The sequence below is a fragment of the Delphinus delphis genome, chromosome 2 (assembly GCF_949987515.2).
Source record: "Delphinus delphis chromosome 2, mDelDel1.2, whole genome shotgun sequence".
NCBI classification, from domain to species: domain Eukaryota; kingdom Metazoa; phylum Chordata; class Mammalia; order Artiodactyla; family Delphinidae; genus Delphinus; species Delphinus delphis.
The window spans coordinates 3,949,371-3,976,204 of record NC_082684.1 but is presented as its reverse complement, the minus strand read 5'-3'; the positions used below and the strand labels follow the sequence as shown (position 1 = coordinate 3,976,204).

The 26,834-nt window shown below is 42.0% G+C and overlaps 1 protein-coding gene and 1 long non-coding RNA gene across 9 annotated transcripts in view; one reads left to right on the top strand and one right to left on the bottom strand.

The window, feature by feature from the left end:
- Positions 1-26,834, top strand: part of PPP2R5C (protein phosphatase 2 regulatory subunit B'gamma) — a 132,604-nt gene that overhangs the window by 13,153 nt on the left and 92,617 nt on the right. For 4 of the 7 annotated variants that reach the window (XM_060003912.2, XM_060003908.1, XM_060003909.1 and 1 more), the window contains exon 3: positions 923-1,085. In XM_060003912.2, the coding sequence (XP_059859895.2) occupies positions 923-1,085 (163 nt within the window). Of the gene's footprint in view, positions 1-922; positions 1,086-24,419; positions 24,991-26,834 lie in introns of those variants that run through there. The other 3 variants (XM_060003913.1, XM_060003915.1, XM_060003916.1) reach the window with 3 other exon arrangements.
- Positions 600-26,295, bottom strand: LOC132419985 (uncharacterized). Of its 2 annotated transcripts, none has more exons than XR_009518287.1 (3): positions 25,171-26,295; positions 1,840-1,986; positions 600-774 (listed from the first exon to the last, which is right to left on the bottom strand). It is a non-coding gene; the product is annotated as an uncharacterized lncRNA (long non-coding RNA). The 2 variants fall into 2 exon arrangements; XR_009518286.1 differs by having other exon boundaries at positions 1,840-1,942.

Here is a 26,834-nt window from a genome sequence, read left to right as displayed (position 1 = left end):
CTGGAGGCTCTAGAGGAGAATCGTTTCCTGGGCTTTTCCAGCTTCTAGAGGCCACCTGCACTCCTTGGCTCTGGGCCCCTTCCTCTGTCATCAAAGCCAGCAGCGTAGCATCTTCCATCCTCTGACCTCTGCTTCGTGGCCTCCTTGCCTTCTCTTGTCTCGCAAAGACCTGTGTGATTACGTGGGGCCCTTCCTGATGACCCAGGATCATCTGCCATCCCAGGATCCTTAACATCATCACACCTGCCAAGTCCCTTTTGCCAAGTAAGGAAACATATTCATAGGACCCAGGAATTAGGATGTGAACATCTTTGGAGGGTCACTATCATCAACCTATAAGGAAGAAGTTTGAAAGAAGATATGGGAAATTAGGTATATCTGTGAAGTCTCTTGAAATGTAGCATTGGTAGGGGTGGGATGTAGCCTCAAACTCCAGCAACTATAAGGGCTTGAGTTTACAGTAGCGTGAAGGAGACTATCCCAGAGCAAAACTTGCATTTTTAAAAATTTTTATTTATTTTATTTATTTATTTATGGCTGCGTTGGGTCTTCGTTGCTGCGTGCGAGCTTTCTTTAGTTACGGTGAGCGGGGGCTGCTCTTCGTTGCGGTACTCGGGCTTCTCATTGCGGTGGCTTCTCTTGTTGCGGAGCATGGGCTCTAGGCGCGCGGGCTTTCAGTGGTTGTGGCACATGGGCTCCGTAGTCGTGGCTCGTGGGCTTAGTTGCTCTGCGGCATGTGGGATCTTCCTGGACCAGGGCTGGAATCCGTGTACCCTGCGTTGGCAGGCGGACTCTTAACCACAGTGCCACCAGGGAAGTCCAAAACTTGCATTTTTATGTGTATTTTTTGCCTGTGCTAATTGTGCTATAAAATACAACCATTTGACGTACTCATTTGTTTTTGTTTTCATTTTGGAAACAGATTCCCAGCAGGAAAAACAGCCTTGTTGCTGCCCCGTCTGCAGTATCTAGTAAAGTAAAAGTGCCAGCCCCTCAGCCCGTAGTGACGAAAGACAAACGGCAAAATTCTTCCAGGTTTAGCGCCAGCAATAATAGAGAACTTCAAAAACTACCATCTTTAAAAGGTAATTTTTATTATTCGTCTTTCAAAAGTTAAAAGTTTCCCCATTTAGGGGGAAAGAGTAACCTTTTGATAGTTTGCTAGTTTCTTGTACCTTTGCTGTGTTTAAATTCTGTAGGGTTATTTTTTCTTTATTCAGTTTTTTTAGATTGAATGTCACTAACTTAACCAACTAATATTTCAAATTCCAGAGCCATTTAAGATAAAAATGTAATCATGAGTACATTACAGGTACAAAACACTTAAAAAAAACACACACACGCAGTGGAAAGACTTTAAATCTTTTCCTGTTAATTGTAATTAAGCTAGCCAATTTTCTTTTAAGTAATTCTCCTCTTTCATTTGTCTTAGAGCTCCAGAAATTCAGAAAGGAGTAACTACAAGTAGAGTAATTGTAAAAACTGTGGTAGAAGCTCTTCATTATTCTGGTGTTGGGGAAGTGAGGGCTGTAACGATAGTCCCCTATGGACTTGCTCCTTGTGAGTCATTTGGGGAGTACCTCTACCCAGGGTTTCCTACTTGAGACTAGTCAGGGAACAGTGCTCTTTGCTTCAAACGTCCCCCCAAACAGCACAGCCACCCCTTTCCGTCTGAGGGTGTTCAACCCCTAAAAGTGCTCCTCTAGGAGATCTTGAAGTACATAAAACCTTATTGCGGAAATAGGGTAAGGGCCCCAAAGTCAAATGTGAACCTCTGAACACTTCTACGTTTACTAAAATATAAGCCTAGTGTAATGAAACATCAGACAATTTTCATACCTTACATTCATAGCAGTGGGTCTTCTGCAGTCAATTTTCATCACGTATGAAATTGGAGCAGGAAGCTTGTCATCTCTACAGGTGTATTCCAGCGCCTTCCGCACTGCAGGGCAGAGAGCCAGAGCTCAGTGCAGGTGTCTGGGATTGCTGGACAGGGGGAGGGGTAGATGGAGAGAGGAAGAGGTGGAGGGATGGAGTAGTGGATAGAGGGAGGGATTTATGGATTCACGGATGCATTTCTGGCCCCTCACTTGCTAGGAATCCAGGCTCTCCTCTCGCTGCATTTTACAGAGCTTGTATCTGGCTTATATTTGGTTTAGCTTTGTAGTAGATGACATGCATATAGGTCATTTTTGAGGAGTCTCCCCTCCCAGATAGTCCATACCTTTCTGATGCTGTTCATTCATTCATCAGATACTGTGTGGAACACCTGGAAACCGGCCCTGCTCTCGGTTCGGGGGGACCAAGAGCCTGCTCTGCTGGGGCCAGCACCCTCGCCCACTGGCCTGCTGTCACCCCTCCCCAGTGCCCTGAGGAGGCCCAGCCGCAGCACTCAAATGTCTGCGGTGGAAAAGGCTTCCCATAGCTATTGCTGAGCCTCCAGGGTCCAGGCCCTGTCCCTAGTGCCCATCAGGGATGTGCTCTGCCAGGCAGAGCCTGTACTTACACTGTGCCCGGAAGGAGCACACCCACATATCCAGAATTTCCCACTGGTCAAGGCATGCCCCTCACTGGCCTTGTCTGGTGCATCTCTATGCATGTTAACGTGATTTTGTCTGGCTCAGACAAGAAAGGAACTGATTGGAATTACATTAAAGGTATATTAACTGGGGGAAGATTCATGTTTTATGATACTCTTTTTCCATCTAGGAACCTGGTGCATCACCTCCATTTTTCGGGTCTTGTTTTCTGACTTTTTAGAAGGTTTTATGATCTTCTTGGGATTCTTTACCTTTGCATTAAATTTATTCCTAAGTGCTTTATAGTTTTTGTCACTCTTGTGATGGGGTTATATTTTTTTCATTTCTACTTCTAGTTAGTTCTTACCAATCTAATGAAATGCTGTTGGTTTTTAAAATATTTTCTTATTCTGTCACCTTATCAAATTTTCTTATTGATCTTAGTAATTTTTTACTAGCATCTGCACATATAGTCTTGTCATTTGTAACTAGATACTTTTCTCTCTCTTCCAATATTTATACCAACACATACTGGTGGTTTTAATTTTATTATGCCGTTAGCTAGGACCAGTAACACAGAGATAACAGAGGTGAGAGCAGGCCTCCCTGTTACCTCCCATTTTGGTGAAAGGCTTCAGCATTTCCTCGTTTCATGTGAAAATGGCCCTTGGTTTCTGGTGAGTCGCCTTCACCCAGGCTGCTCCTGCTCCATGGTTCACATTTGCATGGCTCTTACCAGCACCACCCTGGCTGGTTGGTCTTCAGCTAGCACTGCTGCTGAATTTTATCAGGTGCCGTATGGTTTTTCTCCTTAAGATGTTAATTTAATAATTGCCATGTTGATAGATTTTCTGGTTTTGAGCTATTCTTGCATTACTGAGATAAACCTCAATGTTGTCGCAGTATGTTATAACTTTTCTACGTGCTGGGTTCAGTTTATTAATTTTCGTTAATCTGCTTTCATATCTACTGTGTGAAGCTGGGCCAGAGTTTTCTTCCTTTTTTGTACTACTGTATTTTGTCAGATCTAAAATGTGTTGATCCTGGCACTTCGTGATCTTTCCTGAGGATGGTCTGTCCGTTTTTATGCCACTCTCTCATGCTGCCATCCGATGACAGGGATTGTAAAATGCACCCGATTTTAGCAAAAACCAAATGTGGAATAACAGATGCATCTTACAGTACATGACATAGGGTGAAAAGGTTGCTTTAGAACTCAGCTGGGCCTAGTGCTTTGCTCAGTGATAAATCTGCAGATTCCTTCCACGTTAGGTCAGTTTAGAGTAGGTCACGTATTGAGTGGTACATTGTGTTCTTTAATGAATCTTTTAATTTCTTTTACCTCTGTGGTGGTGATGTCTCCTTATGAGTTCATTTATTCTTTTGATTATTTTGTTTTCAATATATTTCACTTCCACTTTTATCTTAATTACTTACCCTGTTTTGTTTTATTTTATTGTTTTCCTCATTTATTAAGTTAAATACAGAGTTCTCTTAAAGCCATGTATTCCTCTGAGTATAACTTCAGCTCTATCCACAGATTTTCTTTTCTTTTTTTTTTTTCAAATCATAGCCTTTTTTTAAGAGTTTTATTGAGGCATAATTTACATACTGAAAAATTCACTAACTGTAATTGGAAATTTTGATTATTTCAGTAAACATGTAGAGTTGTGCAACCATTACCACAATACAGTTTTAGAATATTTCCATCACCCATCAAAAAAATCACCTTATGCCCATTTGCCATCAATCCCCACTCCTATCCCCAGCTCCAGGCAACCACTCATCTGTTTTCTGCCTCTAAATTTGCCTTTTCTGGACATTGCACATAAATGAAGTCGGCAATATGTACTCTTTTACATTTGACTCTTAATATAATGTGTTTGAGGTTCCTCTACTTTGAGTGGTTTCTTTCTAATGCTGAATAATATTCTCTATTATATGAATATCCTACATTTTATTTATCCATTCAACAATTGATGGATATTTGAGTTGTTTTTTTAGCTATTACGTATAACGCTGCTCTGAACATTTGAATACAAGTCTTTGTTTGAACATATATTTTCATCTTTCTTGGGTAGATACCCAGGAGGGGAACTGCTGGCTTGTGTGGTAAGTTTATGTTTAGCTTTTTAAAAAAACTGCTGAACTGTCTTCCAGACCATTGTAAGTTCCCGCCAGCAATGTATGGGGTTCCGATATACCCACATTCTTGCTAACACTTGTCATCGTCTGTCTTTTTGATTATAGTCTTTCTTATGGGTGTGTACTGGTATCTATCTCCTTATGGTTTTAATTTGCATTTCCCTACTGGCTACAGATATTAAGCATCTTTTCATGTACCTGTTAGCCATTTGTATACGTTGTGGGGGTTTTTTTGGCTGTGCTGCGTGGCGTGTGGGATCCAAGTTCCCCAGCCAGAGATCGAACCCGTGCTCCCTGCGGTGGAAGCGTGGAGTCTTAACCACTGGACCACCAGGGAAGTCCCTGTATATCTTTTTTGATGCAATGTCTATCAGATCTTTTGCCTGTTTTTAAATTGCCTATCTTCTTATTGCTGAATTATGCCAATTCTTTATGTAATCTGGATATGAGTCCTTTATCAGGTATATTATTTACAAATATTTTCTCCCAGTTTGTGTCTCGAATTTTTACACTCTTTAATAGCGTCTTTGAAGCCCCCAAATTTTTAATTTTGATGAGGTCCAATTTATTCCATTTTTCTTTTATAGATCTTGCTTTTGATGTTGTATCCAAGAACTCTTTGCCTAACTGAAGGTCACAAAGTTTTTTTTCCTGTGTTTTCTTCTAGAAGTTTTCTAGTTTTAGTTCTTATATTTAGGTCTGCGATCCATTTCAAGTTAATTTTTTGTGTAATGTGAGGTAGAAGTCTAAATTCATCTTTTTGCACATGAATATCCAGTTGTCCCAGCACCATTTGTTGCAGAAGCTGTTTTTTCATGGAGTTGCCTTGGTATCCTTATCAAAAAACAATTGACCACAAATGCAAAGTTTAATTTCTGGACTCTCAGTGTTATCACATCAATCTATGTGCCTGTTTTATGCCAGTACCACGCTATCTCATTGTGGTATCGCACTGTTGTTTCAATTTGCGCTTCTGTTATGAGGTCGGGGGCTTTTACAAATGTTTATCGGCCCTTTTGCATTGGACTGCCATTTTCTTAATTTTTTTTAAAGAGTTTTTATTCTGGATATGAACTCTCTGTTGGTTATATATGTGTTGCAAATACTTTGTTCCACTATAGTTTGGCTTTCATTTTAGCCATTCTGGTGAGCTGGTTTCAAAGTTAACTGATGATGAGTGAAGTTAAGCATCTCTTCGTAGGTTTATCGTCTGCTCAGATATATTATTTTGTGAAGTTCTGGTTTAAGTCTTTGGGCCCTTCTTTCTGCTAGGTTGTAAGATTTTATAAAAAATAGATTTGTAGGAGTTCAGATGTAGGTCCTTTGTAGATACGGGAATTGCACATTTTCTTCTACTCTTGTGTCTTGAATTTTCACTCTCAAAGGTGTTAGCACTTTGAGAGTACTTTGATCTGTTTAATATATCTTTGCTTTCCACAGAGTAGTGAAGATGTTATCTTATGTCTGTTTTCCTAAAACTTTCTTTGACCTTTCGCACTGGACTGTACAGTCTATGTAGAGTTAAGTTTTGTTTCTGCTGTGATGCTAGAGGTCACAATTCCTTTCCCGTGTGGCTCTCCGTCTGGCACAGCACCCTTGTCGAAAAGGTCACCCTTCACTCACTGTGGTGTTATCTTTGTTGTAAATAAAGTACCATCACTGTGCGGACCCGTTTCTGGGCTCTGTTTTGTTCCCCTGGCTGCCTGAGCCATGTCGGGAGAACCACTGACACACCCTAGGAGGTCTTGGTATCTGGCAGTGTAAGTCCTTCAGCTTTTTCTTCAGAATTGCCTTGGCTCTTTTCATTTCTGTATAGGTTTTAGAATCAGTCATTTGTCCAAGAAGTCCTGCCTTTTAGTGGGGAATGGTATTTTAAGACCACAGTCTGGGTGCTAGGATTCTCGTTGCTATTGGAATGGTCACTGTTCACAGGACTTTGTAGTAGACCAAATTAGAAAATAGGGTTTCTTCAGGATATAGCACATCAGGAGTTCATACTGATACTTTCCGCTCAAATGCAGGTTTGCAGGCATTTATTTAACTTCTGTCTTAAGTACCAGATAATTATTCATTTACTTTGTCCCACATTATACACAGTGTATTTTCAGAAAAATGATACCAACATTGTGACCAGTGTGACGACTGAAAGGTTAAAATTTTTGCATCTTTTCATTTCCTTCCCCCTCCGCCTTTTATATAGTTTAACTGCCTTCATTCTCAGAGCACACAGTCGTGACAAACTGTATTCTCTCCCTCCCGTCCCTGTTTACACTTGTTCTCCACGGGAATATACAGCCGGCGCTCACCTCCAGTCTCTGTGCTGATACCCCTCATTATTTTGGTGTGAAGCGTCCTCTCTAGGACACTTTTATTTCAGACTTCAAAGAATGTCTGGATAGAAAGTCCTCGGTTCATGTTTTCTTTTCATGAGTATCTTAAGGATGTTCCTCCACTTCCGTCTGTAATAAAGCATTGCTGTCAGACTCTGATGTCAGTTTAATTTTCCTTATCTTACAAGTTACTTGGTCTGTTTGCTTTGATGCCTAAACAGGTTCTTCTCTTCTTTAAAGTCCAGTAATTTCGGAATATATCATTCTGGGTCGACTTTCCCGCATACGTGCTATGTTCTTTAAATGTGTACTACCAAATCTCTTTTTCTTGGATTATTATTTTGAGGATTTGTTCTGTTCCCTTGCTTTCGTTTACTCCTGTGGAGACTCCTATTGTATAAATATTGAATCTTCTTTGCCTGTTTTTATGTTTGTTGTCTCCCTCTGGGATTTTATCATTCCTTTTTGATTTAATTTTTTTCTCTTTTTCATGTACTATTCCCTGTAGGGCATTTTATGTTGTGCTTATTTGCTCTTGTATTCTTTTCAGTTAATCTTCATTTCCGAAATTATTTTTTCCGTTTTTTAATTCTTTACAGAGTTATTACCTATTTCTGAGTTTTTCTGTTAATATTCATGTAGTCCTTTGACATTACGCTATTCCTTTAATGTCTTTTGTCTCATCCTGAACTGTTAGGCTGTAGTTTTTAATGTCGTTGTGGGACGCCTCCCTGTCATCCTTTTACTGCTGCATAGGTGTCGTTTAGTTCCTTTTCGCTTTCTCCTTATGAGAACTCCGTGTAGGACTTGACTTTGATCCCTCCTGATGCTCGCGTGTGTGTGAAATTAGAGAAGAGGAGCTTGGGCTCTAGAGCTCTAGCTTCGGTTATTTTTGTGAAACTTTCTAAATTGTGGTGGCTTACCTCCTGAGTGCCCTGATTTGGTTCTCTTCCCCTGCTAACGTTTGGACCTTCTTTTTCCATTTCCTCTCCTGCCCCTCTGCTGTTCAGTCTGGATTCTCTTCCCAGCAGTTTCTCACCAGTGTGACCTAGTTCTGGAAGAAAGCTACGGCTGCTGAATGTTGAGGGTTCCAAGGGCCCCTTCAGTCTTGGCTGCGGGCTCCTTGCCCTCATCCATTGTGGGGTACAGACCCCTTCTGCTTTCAGCCGCTGTTCTCAGGTGGGTTCACCGGGCTCTCTGGTTATCTCAGAGTTCTCAGCTCCAGAGGACGCCCGTCGTTCCTCTCTGCCGTCTTCCCCCAGACACTGATAGCATACGAGCCTGTGGCTGCTGGTGGGCTCTCCTATATGCTCACGTGTCTGTGGGGACACATTTTCACCTAATTTTGTTGTAGATGTTGGCTCTGAGTATTTGATTTTGCCTGCTTGGTTGCACTGTATGATTTTATGCAAGAATTTGGAGTGGTTAAAAAAACTCTGCCACAATTTTTTCAAAATATCTAAAACTTGGAAGCAACCAGGATGTCCTTCAGTAGGTGAATGGATAAACAAACCATGATACATCCAAAATATGGCATATTATTCAGCAATAAAAAGAAATGAGCTACCGGGCCATGAAAAGACCTTAAATGCACATTACTAAATGAAAAAAGCCAATCTGAAAAGGCTGCATCCTGTATGATTCTAACTACATGACATTCTGGAAAAGGCAGTGGAGACAATAAAAAGATCAGTGGTTGCCAGTGGTTGGGAGAATGGGGGGATGAATAGACAGAGCACAGGAGATTTTTAGGACAGTGGAACTCGCCATATGTTACCGTAATGGTGAATGCACGGCATTTTACATTTGTCAAAACCCACAGAATGCACAAAGCGAACCGTAACGTAAACTGTGGTCTTTAGTTAATAGTAACGTATCAATATTGGCTCACCAGTTGTAAGAAATGTGCCACATTATTGCAAGATGTTAATAATAGGAGGAACTAGGGGAGGGTGGAGAGGGGTATGGGAACTCTGTACTTTACATTCAGCTTTTCTGTAAACCCAATAATTAAAGTCTATTAATTTTAAAAATGGCTGCCAGAGGCAGGGGGTGGGGAGGTAGGCGAAATGGCTGAAGGAAGTCAAATGGCACAAACTTGCAGTTAAAATAAGTAAGTCATGGGGACGTAATGCACAGCATGGTGACTATGGTTAATAATAATGTATTGAATATTTGAAAGCCGCTAAGAGAGTAGATATTCAAAGTTCCCATCACAAGAAAAAAAAATGTTGTAACTGTGTATGGTGATGGATATTAACTGTTAACTAGACTTATTGTGGTGATCATTTTGCAGTATATACAAATATCAAATCATTATGTTGTACACCTGAAACTTATATAATGTTTTATGTCAATCATACCTCAGAAAAGGAAGGCTGCCACTGCCATCTCTTCAGGCTCCCCCATCGTTGAGTGTCTGAATCCCAATCTTTTTAAGCCCTCCATACAGTATTACTGTTTTATTCTGTTGATGACCATTTAGATTTATCTACGTATTTATCATTTTATTCTTCATTCCTTTTTGCATCTCAGACTTTCCATCGGAGGTCAAAACCTTGTTTGAATACATCATTTAGAATTTTCTTTAATAAGAGTCTGCTGGTGGCAAACTGTTTATCTGGAAAATGTCTTCATCTGCCCTCATTCTTGAAAGATAATCACTGAATATCTAATCGTAGATTTTTGTGTTCCTTCAGTACATTGAAGATAAGTATTTCATTGCCTTTTGACTTGCATTAGTATTGAGAAGCCAAATTCATTCTTATTCTTTTTTTAAAAATTTATTTTAGTTATTTATTTTTGGTTGTGTTGGGTCTTCATTGCTGCGCACGGGCTTTCCTCTAGTTGTGGCGAGCTGGGGCTACACTTAGTTGGGTGCGCGGGCTTCTCATTGCAGTGGCTTCTCTTGTTGCAGAGCACGGGCTCCAGGCACGTGGGCTGCAATAGTTGTGGCGCGCGGGCTCAGTAGTTGTGGCTCGCGGGCTCTAGAGCGCAGGCTCAGTAGTTGTGGCGCACGGGCTTAGTTGCTCCGCAGCATGTGGGATCTTCCCGGACCAGGGCTTGAACCCGTGTCCCTTGCACTGGCAGGTGGATTCTTAACCACTGTGCCACCAGGGAAGTCCCCAAATTCATTCTTTTTGAAAGTATTGTTTGTAATTTCTGGCCACTTTTCTGATTTTGACTATGACATTGATTTTTTTCCAGTGATTCCATTGCCAGGGGTCCAAGTATAGATCTCTTTTTTATCAGTCTTCTTTGCCATTCACTTTGAGTCTGTGGATTGTTATATTTCCTCAGTTGTAGAAAGTTCTCAGCCATTATTTCTTCAGTTGTTATCTCTGTATTAGTTTCCTTTATTTTCCCCCTTTGGCTCTAATCAGATGTGTATTGGAATCTTTCGTTTACTATCTGTCTTTAAGATTGTATTTTTCAACCTTTTTGTGACTTACCGTGCTATATTCTTTTTTTATTTTTTAACATCTTTTTTTTTTTCTTGGTTGCATTGGGTCTTCATTGCTGCAGGTGGGCTTTCTCTAGTTGCGGCGAGCAGAGGCTACTCTTCGTTGCAGTGCACGGGTTTCTCATTGCGGTGGCTTCTCATTGCGGAGCATGGGCTCTAGGTGCACAGGCTTCAGTAGTTGTGTCACGTGGGCTCAGTAGTTATGGCTTGTGGCCTCTAGAGCACAGGCTCAGTAGTCGTGGCACACAGGCTTAGTTGCTCTGTGACATGTGGGATCTTCCTGGAGCAGGGCTTGAACTCGTGTCCCCTGCATTGGCAGGCGGATTCTTAACCACTGTGCCACCAGGGAAGTCCCCTCTTTTTTTTTTACATCTTTATTGGAGTATAATCTCTTTACAATGTTGTGTTAGTTTCTGCTGTACAACAAAGTGACTCAGCTATATGTATACATATATCCCTATACCTCCTCCCTCTTGAACCTCCCTCCTACCCTTCCTATCCCATCCCTCTAGGTGGTCACAAAGCATTGAGCTGATCTCCCTGTGCTATGCAGCAGCTTCCCACTAGCCATCCATTTTACATTTGGTAGTGTGTATACATCAGTGCTACTCTCACTTCTTCCCAGCTTCCCCTTCCCCCCACCTCATGTCCTCAAGTCCGTTCTCTACATCTGTGTCTTTATTCCTGCCCTGCCACTAGGTTTAGCAGTGCCGTTGTTTTAGATTCCATATATATGCGTTAGCATACAGTATTTGTTTTTCTCTTTCTGACTTACTTCACTCTGTATGACAGACTCTAGGTCCATCCACCTCACTACACGTGCTGTATTCTTGATCAGAGTTTCACGTTATCCATGGTGAAGGACCAGTTTTCTTTTTAATTTTCAACCCACCATGGACTAGTACTTTCATAAAATAGAGTAAAAATAAGTTACTAGAAAAATGGAATATAAAATACAGCCACAAAGTTTTAAATTTCAGATATTCTTTTTTCATTTATGGAAGTTCTATTTTTAATCTGCTGTGTGACTTTTTAAAAGTATTTTCCTATTGCCTTGCAGAAACCATCAAATTTGTCATTTCTTTTAGTCAGCACAGCTGCTTTATAGTCTGTGTGAGATATTACCAACATCTGAAGTCCTTGTCACATTTTGCTCATGACGTCTTATTTCCTGTGTACCTGACTCCTTTTTAGTGTATGCTGGTCACTGTACTCAAATGTCTGAAATAAATTGAAACCTAGGATAAAAGTGTCTTCTTCAGCAGGGATTTGTTTTTGCTTCTGCCAGACAGCTGGGGTCACTACCAGCCTGAGAGTGCCATCACCCGCAGCACTAGTGTGTGACTTGTTAAATTAGCCAAGATGATTGTCCTGTAAAGTGTCCCCCTTATTCCCTGTAGTTCCTGAAAATGGAAACCTTCTGTGGATAGAATATACCAGGGGTGGCGCTGTGTAACTCAGGAGACAGTTTCTTTATTGTGAGAGATGCATACTGTCTGATGACTAGCAAAAGTGATGCTAGATTTTACCGCTGTATTACAGTAAGGTGGTGACCGATTGATCTCTCCATTGTACAGTATTTCCCTTTGCAATTCAGAAGTACCAGTGATAATCTACAAGGTATATTGTGGCACCCTGCCAGTGTCTGTTCCCCATCAACCAATGGAAATCCTATTTCCATTAATGCTTTCAGTCAACTCAGGAGAAAGACACTAAAGGTATAAGATTTAGAAACAAAGAGGTGAGATTGCTTTTACATGCAGAGCTCATTAGATACCTGAAAACATCCAAAAAAATCAGCTGAAAAACTAGTGCAAACTATAAGATAATTCAGGAAGGAAGCAGGAGGTGAAAGCAAGATGCAGAAATCAACAACCTCCAAATAAACAATTAACAATTATTTAGAAGACATAATGGAAGAGGAGATCCCATTTACAATAATAGCACCAATAATGAAATATCTGGGCACACACTTGCTAAGAAATGTGCAAAACCCACATGAGGGAAACTTAAAAACACCCCTAAAGGAAATGAAAGTGGCCTTGAACAACTACACACTACACTCTTAGAAAGGGGACTTGAACATCCTAAAGATGCCAGTCCTCTCTGGACATTTTAAAAATTTAATGGAATCACAACAAATATATCCCAACAGCTTTTTTTTTGCAATGAAATGAGCCAACTCAAAGTTCCTACTGTTTGTAATAATATCATTATTGTTGTCAATCATTTTAATATGATATAGCAATAATTACGTCAATGAAATTAGAAATAAAGATTTTCAGTGTAAGATAAAGATAAAACTATGAAAATTCAAGAAACAAGTGAAAACACTACAATGGTATGAATGCACAACTAAAATTATATATATATATATATTCTAGAATATATGTTTATGTTCTAGCTCCCTCCACTGAAAGTACCTAAAAGCAACAGCAGTCCAGTAGCAATGACCACCCACTAGTACCCTGATTTTGGTCTCTAATATCATTCCCCACTGAAAGGAATCAGGGTTCGTTGAAAAATGGCTGATTCCAAGTCTGGGGCAGGGAAGGTACAAACAAGCCTGGGGGGACATCTGACTGTGTCACAAATCAAGGAAACAAAAATAAATGAGGCCATGCCAAAAAATACACAGCAGCTAGTCCAAGTATCACACAATGGTTAAAATTATGCACCTGAACATAAAAAAGAGTATGGGGGCTTCCATGGTGGCGCAGTGGTTAAGAACCCGCCTGCCGATGCAGGGGACATGGGTTCAAGCCCTGGTCCAGGAAGATCCCGCGTGCTGCAGAGCAACTAAGCCCATGGACCACAACTACTGAGCCTGCACTCTAGAGCCCGTGACCCACAACTACTGAGCCTGCGTGCCACAACTACTGAAGCCCGTGCACCTAGAGCCCGTGCTCCGCAACAAGAGAAGCCACCGCAATGAGAAGCCCGCGCACCACAACGAAGAGCAGCCCCCGCTCGCCACAACTAGGGAAAGCCCACGTGCAGCAATGAAGGCCCAGCACAGCCATAAATAAATAAATAAATGAATAAAATCTTAAAAAAAAGAGAAGAAAGTATGATTTTAGTAGATTAAAACACACTGACATCAATGAAACACATAATGATATTCAAAAAAGAGAAAGTCAAAAAACATTTAGTTTTCACCATTTGAGGGAAACTTGTAACTGGAAGGCAAAGAATTAAGCTTACCCTCACTTTCCAGTAGGAGCTGTATGTCAAGATAACCAAATAGTTCTATTTGGCAAGAAATAGCTCTGCTTTTAGAAGAATGCCAGATTAAACGTTGAAATCTCTAGAGAAACTATTGACTCAGGCAAGGATTATCAAGTGGTGTCTAATGCTTTAATGGAAATAGGAGCATGATATAAACACCGTTTATTATTCCCATGGTTTTCAGCTGCTGTAAACCGTACTTTAATGTAAATCTTTTGTTGTTCACACTTTTGAACCTTTCCTTAAGCTGGAATCAAGGAAGGGAAGTACTGATCAAAGGCCACGCGTTTTCAAGAACCCTTTAGATGTGCTGTCCAGAGAGGTTGCACCATGAACACTTCTGCCCAGGGCGCAGGAGGTGCCTGTCTGTCCCATTGCCCCTTTCTAGTACTGAGGCCATTTAAATGCTTAAGTCATTCCTTAAGTGGAAAATAGTATTTCCTGTTTTTATTTTTTTAACGTTGAGGCTGAACGTAGTCTTCAGGCCCTGTTCGTTCAAAGATTTCTCTGAGTTAGTCCTTTCTTTTAATATTTTCGGTCTGGAAGGAAGAAGTGTTAAATGAAGAGACCCGTTTTTTTAGGCGACTAATGAATCATGAACTTTGTTTCTTGAGGCCGTTCTCCTTGTTTTAGGAAAGAGAAGGCCTAGGGAGAAGTCAAAGTTATAATGAAACAACTAGGGCCTAACGCTAACGTTAATTTCTGCCCTGGGGCAGAAATTTAGAAATGCTAAGTGTTAGGCCATTTGGGAAAGAAGTTGTTACATTATTGTTCGGAGAACTTAACTGAATTTTTAAAAATTGGCTTTTGAGTGGCAGTTAAAAATTTATATGTCTTGCCCTCCTTTTGTGCAAATACAATACTTCAACCTCATTCAAAGCAGTTTATTTTCTGATACAATTGAAAGTCTCGCCATACAAGGGATCATTTTTTACTGCTTAAAAATGAATTAGCATCTGTTTAGAGGAACTTTACCTCTTGCCCATTAATTGAAGAATAAAAATGGAATGTGAGAAGTTACCATAGTGCCTGTTCTAATTCTCATGGCTTCAGAAACTCAGCTTTCATCAGTCTTGTTTGTGCCACGTTTGATTCTGTGTCTTCTCTTGACTGCCCACAATAATGGCAGGAAACTTTCATCGTGGTGAGGCACGTGCCAGTTCACAGCAGATATTTACTGACCACCTGGGCTGTCTGGAGCGTGGGGAGGTAGTCAGGACAGTGACAGTGACCAGAGGTGGCCCTTGCTCTGAGGGAGGCTGCAGACCCAGACCCAGACGCAGACCCTTGTTCTGGCGGTAGCTGGGGAGCAGAGGTGCCACGGATGCTGCTCTTGTGAACAACTGAGAGCTGGTCTCATGTCAGCCTGAGCCCAACCTTGAGCCACAGCCTGGCCCTAGGGCGGCCTCCTGTCCGCTCTCGTCAGGCCACAGACGTGGCTTTTACTCCAGGGCTGGTCTCAAGCCTCTGCCTGTCGTACCCTGCAAGCCCCTTCTGGGAAGAACCCAGGGAGTTGGTTTCAACTGGCAGCTGTAATCTTACGTTTCATGTCTAGCTCAGGCCTTCCCCAGACCTCACCTGGATTTCTCCCGGCACCTTACATCACACACAGACGCACACACTTTGCTTGCGTGCCCTTGCCCACGCCCTGCTGGCTCTGCCTCCTCCAGTGTTTCCTGAGCCACCCTGGCTCAAGCCTGCCTTATCTTTTTTCCTAAATGGTGGTAAAATGTACATAGCATGGCATTTATCACTTCAACCATTCGCAAGTGTACCATTCAGTGGCATTAAATAGATTCACATTCCGTGTGCCCATCACCACTGTCTATTCATCGTCCCCAACAAAAGCTCTGTGCCTGTTAATACCTCCCTCTTCCCCTCCCCCAGCCCTGGCACCTACCATTCTACTTCCTGTCTCTGTGACTTTGACTCCTCTAGGGACCTCCTACGAGTGGAATCATACAGAACTTTCTTCCTCATTTTTAAGGCTGCATAACATTCCATCGTGTGGGTGGAGCACCTTTTATCTGTTCATCATGGTGGACACTGGGGTTGCAGAACACACCACACGCTGCTCTGTCTAAAGTGTCACTGAGGGCAGAGGCTGTTTTGGTGCCCAGTCTAGCATCTGCCACGGATCCCCGAGACACAGGTTTGCTGAAGGAATGAAAAGCCCTCTGGGCCCGTCTGCCTGTCCTTCCCACATCCTTCCATTTTCTCAGAACTGTTATGGGGCTGGAACCCCTCCCAGGCTTACGGCTCCCTGCGCCTTAGGTTCTTCTTTGTGAAGTGAGGTTTGTTGCTAATAGTCAACACGAAAGCACTTTGGCATGTCACGTGTGCTCTGTGTACTTTGTGTGGGTTTCCTACCTTCTCAGAACAAGGAAGGGGGTGAGGACTTGCTTTGGCTTTAAAGGTTTTCCAGCCTAACTGTGGCAAGAACAAAAATAAGCAAAGGTCTCCCAACAGCGCGTTCGGGGCAGATTTTACACCGTCTACTCCGCTCGCCTCCGCTGGCCTTTCCTGGGATAAGCTTGTCCACCCTTTTAAACCACTCGCAGGACTCACTTCAGATCAACAGGGCAGCAGGCGCCTGTCCCTTTGACCTTGCTGTTGGCAAGCAGAAGTGCCCTGGCAACCTTTGAACACAGCTGAATGCTAGGTATCTTTGATCTGCCTAAGGAAGAAGTCTATTTTAAACTGTAAGCGAAGCCAAATTTTTTAGGTTAGATATCCTACCCAACAAAATGTACATCACCCATGCCCGTGCAGTTTCCGGTTAAGTGTCTGCTCTGCCAGCAGTGTCAGTGCCTTGCAGTTATGACACCACAACTCTCTGGGCTCAAGACACAACCTTCTTTTTTTTGTTTGTTTGTTTGTTTGCGGTACGCGGGCCTCCCACTGCTGTGGCCTCTCCCGCCCGCAGAGCACAGGCTCCGGACGCGCAGGCTCAGCGGCCATGGCTCACGGGCCCAGCCGCTCCGCGGCATGTGGGATCTTCCCGGACCGGGGCACGAACCCGTGTCCCCCGCATCGGCAGGCGGACCCTCAACCACTGCGCCACCAGGGAAGCCCCCAAGACACAACCTTCTTTTAATGAAAGAAACTGTAAACCTTCTTCACTAAAATATGAGCGTACTTAATTTGCCCGTAAAATTGCCCGGGGAGATGAAAATTAAAACCTTCAGCCGAATTTAGAAATGAAAATGTGAAAGTTTTATTCAGAAATGCTACCTACAAATGGCAGTTTGTTTTAAAATAAAAGCCCAAATAAAGTGACAGAGGAAGCAGAGAATAAAGAATAACTCCTTTTCAACCTTCATCTTTGTGCAGTACAGAGATGCTTGTGTTTGCGTCCTTGACGGGTGGACGCACTGAGAGCTGTGGTCTGTCTGCCCACTTTCGGTTCTGGAAGGAGCTCTGCACTGAGCCCAGAAGGGTGCCTTTCCTCCGAGTCAGCTCAAGCCCTTCAGAGCGGCAGGAAGGTTGTCATGGGAGAGTCCAGAAGCGTGGCTGGAGGGTGCCATGGGGGGCACGAGGGCTGGGCACAGACAGCAGTGGAGGGTGTGGTGGGAGCCTGGATGGGGGCTCTGCATGCAGGGGGTGGGACGTGTCGTTCTCCAGGTGGTTAGATGGCGTACCCCTCTTGGTTACGCGCCACGGGGACGAGGCATAAAGAGTGGTGAGGGAGTTTTGCAGGATCAGAACTGGGTGTTACTGCTTGATTCGGCCCTTCATTCAGTCAGTTTGATGGAACGCCTGCTGTGTGCCAGGCACTGTCCTGAGGCTGACGGGGAAGAGACCTGTGGCCCAGAGAGGGGAGAGGAAGACTTCCCAGAGGGGTTAGTCCAAGCAGAGACCCCGTCAGTGGCTCTGCGGCACCCTCACACTGCAGCCCCAGGGTCGAGACCCTGCTCTTCAAGTGCTACAGTGTCCACTGCTTCCAGCACCTGCCCTATAATAGCTGGAGCAACGTGCGGTGGGATCCTCCTTCAGTGGCAGCTGCCCCCTCCTGAGCTCCCCGCTCCATCGGTGAAGTTTGTGCCTTCTAAAAGCCCTGGCGGTGGGGTGATCACAGACAGCCCCTTTACTGGCGAGGAAAGAAGAACCAGCCTGGAGTTATTGAGGGCGGGGGGCCTCTCCCTGAGTAGGCAGTGAAGACTTATGCCCAAGCCAGTGATGGGGCTGCACGTGAGCCTCCTCCAGTGTGTTTGCTGAGTCCTTGTTTCATCCGTGAGGAAAGTACTCTGGCGGCTAATTGAACCTCGAGAGCTTAGATGAGCCTATTGATTCAGTGCAAACTTGCAGTAAAAATTTAAGGAGTCCGTAATGGATTCTTCAAGACGGGGAGTCAACATCCTGTAATTTGTTGGTTCAGTTTGTCATGCCTAGTTGAGGCTAATTTTGGTTTGTGTGTTTTTACATACTTGATCTCATTTATGCATCACCATAAATTTTTGCATCATATTTCCTGGGTTCCCATCACAGCCCTTTCTCTGTTCTTAGCCTGTGCCTGAGAGGCAGCATTCACTAAGGGATTCTCTCTGCTGTAACTTAATCTACATGTCTTTTTAAAATTGTTACTTTTAATTTTCATCAAAGTATTGTGTGCTTATTTTAGCAATACTGAACAATATAGAGAAGTTTCAGAAAGAAGAACTGCCCATAACCATAACACTCCACGGTGACTACTGTTGATATTTTGAGAGTGTTCCTTTTTATGATCATACTATTTCTGAAAAATTATACACTGCCCTTCTCACGTATATTTTTACTTTACACATTCATAAATATTTTTGATGGGTGTGTAATATTTCACTGTGTGGGATAATCCCTTTGACATTAAGGTTGTTTCTGGTATTTTAGAATCCTAAATAAAAATGTGATGCTGTCAAAAAGAATAAAATACTTAGAATTAACATAGGAGGTGAAAGACTTGTATGCTGAAAACTACAAAACATTGCTGAAAGACATTAAAGAAGACACCAGTAAATGGAAAGCCAATGTGTGTTCATGGATTGGAAGACTTAATATCGTTAAAACATCAGTACTGCCCAAAGAGATCTTCAGATTCAATACAATCTCTGTCAAAATCCTAACAGTGTTTTTTTACAGAGATAGAAAAATTCATCCTAAAATTCACATGGAATCTCCAGGGACCCTGGATAACCAAAGCAATCTTGGAAATGAAGAACAAAATTCTTACATTTCCTGATTTCAAAACTTACTGCAAAGCTGCAGTAATCGAATCAGTGTGGTACTGGCATAAAGACAAACACATACACCAATAGAGTAGAAGAGAGCCAAGAAATAAACCGTCACAGGTATGGTCAAAGGGTTTTCAACAAGGGTGCCACCCACTCTGGGAAAAGGACAGTCTGTTCAACAAGTGGCGCTGGAAAAAGTGGATATCCACATGCAAAAGAATGAACTTGGACCCTTATTTTACACCAAACACAAAAATTAACTCAAAGTGGATCAAAGACCTTATAGGAAAACATAGAGGAAAAGCTTCATGATGTTAGATTTATCAATGATTTTTTAGCTATGACACCAAAGCCCAGGCACAAAAAGCAAAAGTAGATAAATTCGACCACATCAAAATTTAAAACTTCTGTGCAGCAAGGGACACAATCAACAAAGTGAAAAGGCAACCCACAAAATGGGAAGAACTATTCGGAGATCATCTATCTGATAAGGGATTAACGTCCAGAATTTATAAAGGACTCCTACAGCTCAACAAGAAAACAAGCCGTTTAAAAAAATGTGCAAAGGGTAACTTCCCTGGTGGCACAGTGTTTAAGAATCCGCCTGCCAAATCCACCTGCCAATGCAGGGGACACGGGTTTGAGCCCTGGTCCGGGAAGATCCCACATGCCACGGAGCAACTAAGCCTGTGCGCCACAACTACTGAGCCTGCGCTCTAGAGCCCGCAAGCCGCAACTACCGAGCCCGCGTGCCTAGAGCCTGTGCTCCGCAGCAAGAGAAGCCACCACAGTGAGAAGCCGGCGCACCTCAATGAAGAGTAGCCCCTGCTCGCCGCAACTAGAGAAAGCCCGCAGGCAGCAATGAAGACCCAACGCAGCCAAAAAATAATTAATTAAAAATAATAATAATCCGCCTGCCAGTGCAGGGGACACGGATTTGATCCCTGGTCTGGGAAGATCCCACATGCCACAGAGCAACTAAGCCCATGAGCCACAACTCCTGAGCCCGCGTGCTGCAACTGCTGAAGCCCACGCGCGTAGAGCCCGTGCTCCACAACAAGAGAAGCCACCGCAATGAGAAGCCCGTGCACCGCAACGAAGAGTAGCCCCTGCTCGCCGCAACTAGAGAAAGCCCGCGTATAGCAACAAAGACCCAACGCAGCCAAAAAAAAAAAAAAAAAGTGCAAGGACTTGAATAGACATTTCTCCAAAGAAGATATACAAATGGACAGTAAGCACATGAAAACATGATTAACATCACTAATCATTAGGAAAATGCAAATCAAAACCGCAGTGAGATACCACTTAACACCCACTAGGATGGCTACTATCAAAAAACAGAAAATAGCAAGTGTTGGTGAGGATATGGAGAAATTGGAACCCTTGTGCACTGCTGGTGGGAATGTAAAATGATGCTGCCACTATGGAAAACAGCATGGCAGTTCCTCAAAAAACTAAAAATAGAATTACCATACTTTGCACTTTTGGGAATATACCCAAAAGAACTGGAAGCAGAGACTTAAATAGGTATTTATATATTCATATTACAGCAGCATTATTCACAATAGCCAGAAGGCAGAAATAGCCCAAGTGTCTATCAAGGCATGGATAGAACAAAATGTGGCATACCCCTATAATAGAATATTATCCAGTCTTGAAAAGGGAAGAAGTTCTGACACATGCTACTACATGGCCGAACCTTAAGGACACTTACGCTGAGTGAAGTAATTCAGTCACGGAAGGACAAAAACTGCATGATGCCATTTATATCAGGTACCCAGAGTAGTCACATTCATAGAGACAGAAAGTAGAACGATGGTGGCCAGGGGCTGAGAGGAAGAGGATGGGGAGGAAGTGTTTAATGGGGACAGATTGCCTGCTTGGCAAGATGAAACGAGTTCTGAGGAGGGATGGTGGTCATGGTAGCACAACAATGTGAATGTACTTATGCCACTTAGAGCTGTACACTTAAAAATGATTAAGATGGTAAATTTTATATTATGTATACTTTAGCACAGTTTTTTTTGGTTTTTTTTTAAATTTATTTATTTATTTTTGGCTGCGTTTGGGTCTTCATTGCTGCGCGTGGGCTTTCTCTACTTGCAGCGAGCGGGGGCTACTCTTCGTTGCGGTGTGCAGGCTTCTCATTGCGGTGGCTTCTCTTGTTGTGGAGCAGGGGCTCTAGGCGCACGGGCTCAGTAGTTGTGGCACGCGGGCTCAGTAGTTGTGGCTCGCGGGCTCTAGAGCACAGGCTCAGTAGTTGTGGCACACAGGCTTAGTTGCTCTGCGGCATGTGGGATCTTCCCAGACAAGGGCTCGAACCCGTGTCCCCTGCATTGGCGGGTGGATTCTTAACCACTGCGCCACCAGGGAAGTCTCAGCACAGTTTTTTTTTTTTTTTTTTTTTTTTTTTTTTTTTAAATTTTTTTTTTATTTATTTATTTTTGGCGGTGTTGGGTCTTCGTTGCCGCGCGCGGGCTTTCTCTGGTTGTGGCGAGCGGGGGCTACTCTTCATTGCGGTGGCTTCTCTTGTTGCAGAGCACGGGCTCTAAGCACGCAGGCTTCAGCGGTTGTGGCTCGCGGGCTCTAGAGCACAAGCTCAGTAGTTGTGGCACACGGGCTCAGCCGCTCCACGGCATGTGGGATCTTCCCAGACCAGGGCTCGAACCCGTGTCCCCTGCACTGGCAGGCAGATTCCCAACCACTGCGCCACCAGGGAAGCCCTCAGCACAGTTTTTTAAATAAATATCTTTTAAAATGTGATGCTCACTCATGGCTACTGCATTTTTGGAATGGACTCCCAAAAGTTAAATTACATAAACAAAGGATCTTTACATATTGCCAAATTATTTTCCAAAAGGATCAGAATAATTTATAGATTTGTTGGCAAGGTTACAACATGCCTTTACCAGTATTAATTATAATTTTTAAAATTATTGCTGATTTGATAGGTGAAGAAATACTTTTTTCATATAATTATTGAGCGGTTATAGTTCTTTTGTAAACTGAATCATTTGAACACTGAGGTCTCAGTGTTTTTCTAATTAATCGCAGTATATTATTAACCTCTTGTAGTTATAGCATTTATACTTCCTTTTGATTTTTGGAGGGAACATACAGAAATTTGTAAATTTTTTAATGTGAGGAATATCCCCTCAAGGTTTGTCCGGTGTTTTTTAATCATCCTTTTCTGGCTTGAGAATTGATATACTCACTTCCCTTTTCTTCTCAAAGCTGTGGGGATTTGTGGGGGGTATGATTTGACTTTTTAAAAATTTAACTGTGTTTGTTTTTTTATTTAACCCGTCTCAGATTTTATTTTGGTAAGACTTAAATTGACTTCTGCCCACATATAGCCAACCAGTTGTCTGAATAATCTTCCCCTTTCCGTGGATTTGAGCTTCCTTCCTTATCCGAATATTACATTTGTACAACTACACTCACTGTTTTGGGAGCTGTTGCTGTCTGTTCCAAGCCCTGTCTCTTAAGCCCACATCACACTGTCCTTCGTTCATAAGCTTTATAGTTGGTAGGACCAGCCTTTCTCATGAGAAGTGTTCTCATTCTTCATGCTTTTAATTTTTCCAAGTGAACTTGAGAATTATTTTGTCAGATACCCAGAAAAATAAGGAGACTCCTCTGAATTTTGAATGGAATTGCTTTAAAACTATAAATCAATTTGGGGAAGTGTTAACATCAGCTTATTTATAGTATGTATGCTTCCAGTCCCGAAACACACCTTATCTTTATTTGTGCAAGTCTTTTTTTTTTTCCTCCATATTATTTATCTGCTTGTTTGCTTATTTATATTTTAGAGTATGTTTCATCAGTGATTTCCAGATCACAGACTTTGAGTCCTTTAAAGAACTACTTTATATGCATAAGGCTGCAAAACAGCATGGGGGAAAATCACTAATAAAGTTGAGATCCTTTGATCTGAGATCATTAGGGAAAATACATCAACAAGTGTCTTCACTTTTTCTTTGACTTTAACCTGTATATTTTATACAAAGAGTCTAGGAGTCTTTCCATGTTATTTCTGCATTCCACTCAACAGCACAATCTTAGGACAGGCACATTTCCCCATCTCATCTCATATGAAGTATTAAACTGTTTGAGAACAGGTCCCTCTGTTTTTAAAGTAAGATCTACAGTAAGCATCTGCTTCCTGACCCCGCACAGAGCCCCCTTCAAGCCTCGATCCTTAATGCTGAGTTCATCTGGCACCATTTCCTGCGTGAGGAGGTGATAGTTCTGGGAGAGCCATCCTTGCGCATCTGATGCACCCAGAGGGTCAGCAGCCAGAATCTCAATTCACAATACCTGACTGGGAGCACAGGCTGTGCAGACAGCAGAGGAGCCAGGCAGGTGGGAGGCCCATCACATGACACCCACTCCCCATTGCTTGTTATCATTTAATTCATGGCCAGCTTTGGAATCCAGCAGCTTCCTTCAGCTCTGCGGACGGGGGCAGGGGTAGGATTTGGTTTGCTTTCATTTATTTTCTTAATGGCTATTGATACACATAGTAAAACCTACCTTCTTACTAACGTAGGGGAACTTAATAAGCACTCCCAAACAATTGTAGCACTTCATTTGCTCATTGAAATGTGTGGAGTGCCAGCCCACAGATGTACTGCTAACCCCGGTCCATTTCAGGTGTTTCTTACTGTTGTGTATTATGTTTAGAAACCAAAGGGCTTTTTGGTTCGTGTTCACAAGCTGGGAAAGGGGTGGGGGGGGGGTGCGAGGGGCGTTGTGTGAGAATTTATAGAAAGAGAAGACATGGTTTGGACAAACTTAGTTGTGTGTGTGTGTGTGTGTGTGTGTGTGTGAAGGAGTGAGTAATTTTTTTCAGTTCTGCCTGGCAAAGAGGTTTTTCTCATAGCTTATTCATTTTCATTTGGAGCTAGTAATAGCACTTCTTTTTGTAGGGAATCATCTCTCCAGCACACACGTATACCCCCTCCCCAGGCCAGGATACTCCAATTCAGAAATGATGTCCTTCTTCTTCAGCTTTTCACATTAACCTTTTTTGAAGATAGGAAATTAAGATCTGAATAATAGCTTTTAATACTAGACCCATTTTTAAAAAAAGTGAAATATCTTTTTTTAATTAAAAAATTTAATTTAAACAAAACGTAAAAAATTAAATAAAAGTGGTATGTTGACATCTTTAAGGTACAAAAATAAACACTTGCATTCTATTTTATGACTTTAACTTTCACAGCCAGGTGGTATAAATAACTTTAACTTACAGCACTTTCTACCTATTAAATTTAAAGAAGCTTTCATTTTTCATATAATTTTTTAACTGAATTTTTCCAATAAAAAAATTAGATCCCGAAAAAGGTGTTTGAAGATTATTAATTCGTAACTTGGTAGTAGGAAAGGTTGAACAAGAGTCCAAACTGATGAATTGGGATTGTGTAATATTTGGATAGCCAATTTGCTTTAAAAAAAAACAAAACTAGGTTGCCAAAATACTAAATATGATACAGATATTTAAAGTAATTAGAATAGAAAATAGGAGGTGGCCAGGTGGGTATAAGGTACCAGTGAATTTGGGGTACCAGTTAGAGAAATGCTAAAATTTAAAGTTCATGTAGACACACATGCACACTTTTTTTTTTTTTTTTGTGGTAGCTCTCTCAGAATCATGTGTTTATAGTCTGGCCAGGGTTGTGGCCTCAGTCCTGCCCCTTAAGAAATGGGATCTTTGCCTAAAAGTTATTGAGAAATGAAGACTGCAGAAAGCCAAAAAATGTCCAGGCTTTCCATGCACACTGACAGCCAAACAGAATGCTCTTTCCATTTGCAGTTTTTTTAGTGTCATTTTAAGTTGCAGCTTCCGGCCAATCAGCGAGCCCCGTGCCTGCTGACATCACGAACCAGCCAGTTCCCTCCAGCTGCAGAGAGCTTCAGTTTGTCTTTTTTTTTTAAACTAAAATGGAGGCTGGTTTCTTGCCTTAAGGAGTACATTGCCTTTCCCGCTGAAGTCTAGATGTTGACATGTAATAAAGCGGGCAGCAGGATGGTGGTGGATGCGGCCAACTCCAATGGGCCTTTCCAGCCCGTGGCCCTTCTCCATATTCGAGGTAAGTTATTGTGTGTTTCACTGAAACGGAACCTTCTGTGGTTAGTTAATAAATGGCTATTGTGCTTCAGATAAGAAAAGCAGGAAGTCCTTTCTAGTAGAATTCACCCCGTTTTGCGGCAGACCTAACCAGAGGAGGCTGGGTGTGTCACTGCAATTTGGCATTTTACGAACTACTTACAGAATTTGAGTCTTGAGAGAGGCCTTGCATGCATAGTTCAAAGCTGGTTTTTCTGCTTTCTGCTCGCTCTCCCATCCCCCTTTCAGAGCCGTGCTGATGTCAAAGGATGTGAAGTCACTGCCCGGGGAAGGCATTGGGCGGGGGGTAGGAAGGAGAGGCGGGCGGCACGCCTGGCCAAGTTGTCCGTGCGCAGAGTTTCTGTTACATCTGTGTTGCTTAACACCCTGAAGGTTTCACCGGGACACACGTCTGAATTAACGATGAATTGCAGTCAGAAAATATGCAGAAATGATTAGAAAAGAACTTCTTTAAAAGGATTGTTTTCGTTCTTGCCCTGGAGCCTAAAAGAGAAATAGACTCGTGCTTTGAAATATTGGAATCCGTCGTGGGTCATAATTTCTGAGCTGTTAGCGTTTTTATTGAATAGTAGGAGATACTTTGCACTTAAATAGGCTTTGTATTGACATTTGCCTTTAAAATTTTAAATGGCAACAAGTTTTCGATGAGTGTATAGATCACTTTTAGTAATTACAGTTTGCCGCTTGTAGTTTATACGGAATTGGAGTTCAGAATTTAGCTTAAAACACAATTAGCATAGTAATTAATAATTATATTAAAATATAGGTATCAGGATAATCATATACTTTTTCTTAGCATTTAAAAGTATTTGTTATACAAATTTTTTGTTCATAATTGGGTGAAGTAGAAAATGGATGTTAAGCTTCATCATACCACTTTAAAATTTATACAGTATCACAGCTCTGTCCCTAACAGAACAGTTCTGTCAGAATCTCCTTTAAGGACCCATGTCAAGGAAGGGTGGGGGCAGGATCTCTAGGTGACTAATAGTCTGTATGACTAAAATACCAGACAAGATTTTTCAGATCCTGGGGTGTTTGCAGATAAAGGAAATAAAACCACATGAATACCCAGTCTGTTGGAATAAAATGGGTGTTGCTTTTCTCTCCAAACCCTCTTGAAAGAAGCTGGTGGAAATTAATGTCCACGATGACCAACCTGTAGGTCACATTGTTTTGTAGTGCACCCAGGAAAGAGCAAATGTTGACCACAGATGGCACTCAGGTATTTTAGTTGCAGGAGCCAAATGGGCAAAAACAAAATGTAATTGTGTTTCGATATAAGTTCTTAAATGGTGACTGACTAGCAAAAAGAAAATTTTATAGCATATAAAATGTGTATTTTGATACTTTTAAGGTATCTTCTTATAAATAACAGATTGTTTTAGTTTGAGTTTTCTGATTTCATTAAACATTTAATGTACTAGTCATTTTTTGAACTTTATTCTGAAATGGAATTGTTTGATTTTATATCTTATACCACATTGTTGTTGTTGTTTTTAATTCCAAGACTTTACTGTGACCAATTTGAATTTTTTTGCTGTTGGTTGAGTGGTTGGTTGCTGTCTAATTGTGAAGGGAAAAAGTAGTGAAGCGTATTAACCTAAAAGAGACTTGAGATTTTAAGAAGGGGTAACCTTTAGGGCCTAAAACTAACTTCTGGGTCAAACAGTGAACTAGCTAAAACTTGAACGCTTGATTTACTCATCAGGACTTTTTAGAGCAAGCATGTTAATGTGTGGTTTAGCAAAATTTATTTTGTTTGTATTGGCTTTTAGAGTCTTGATCAATTTAATATCCACTATG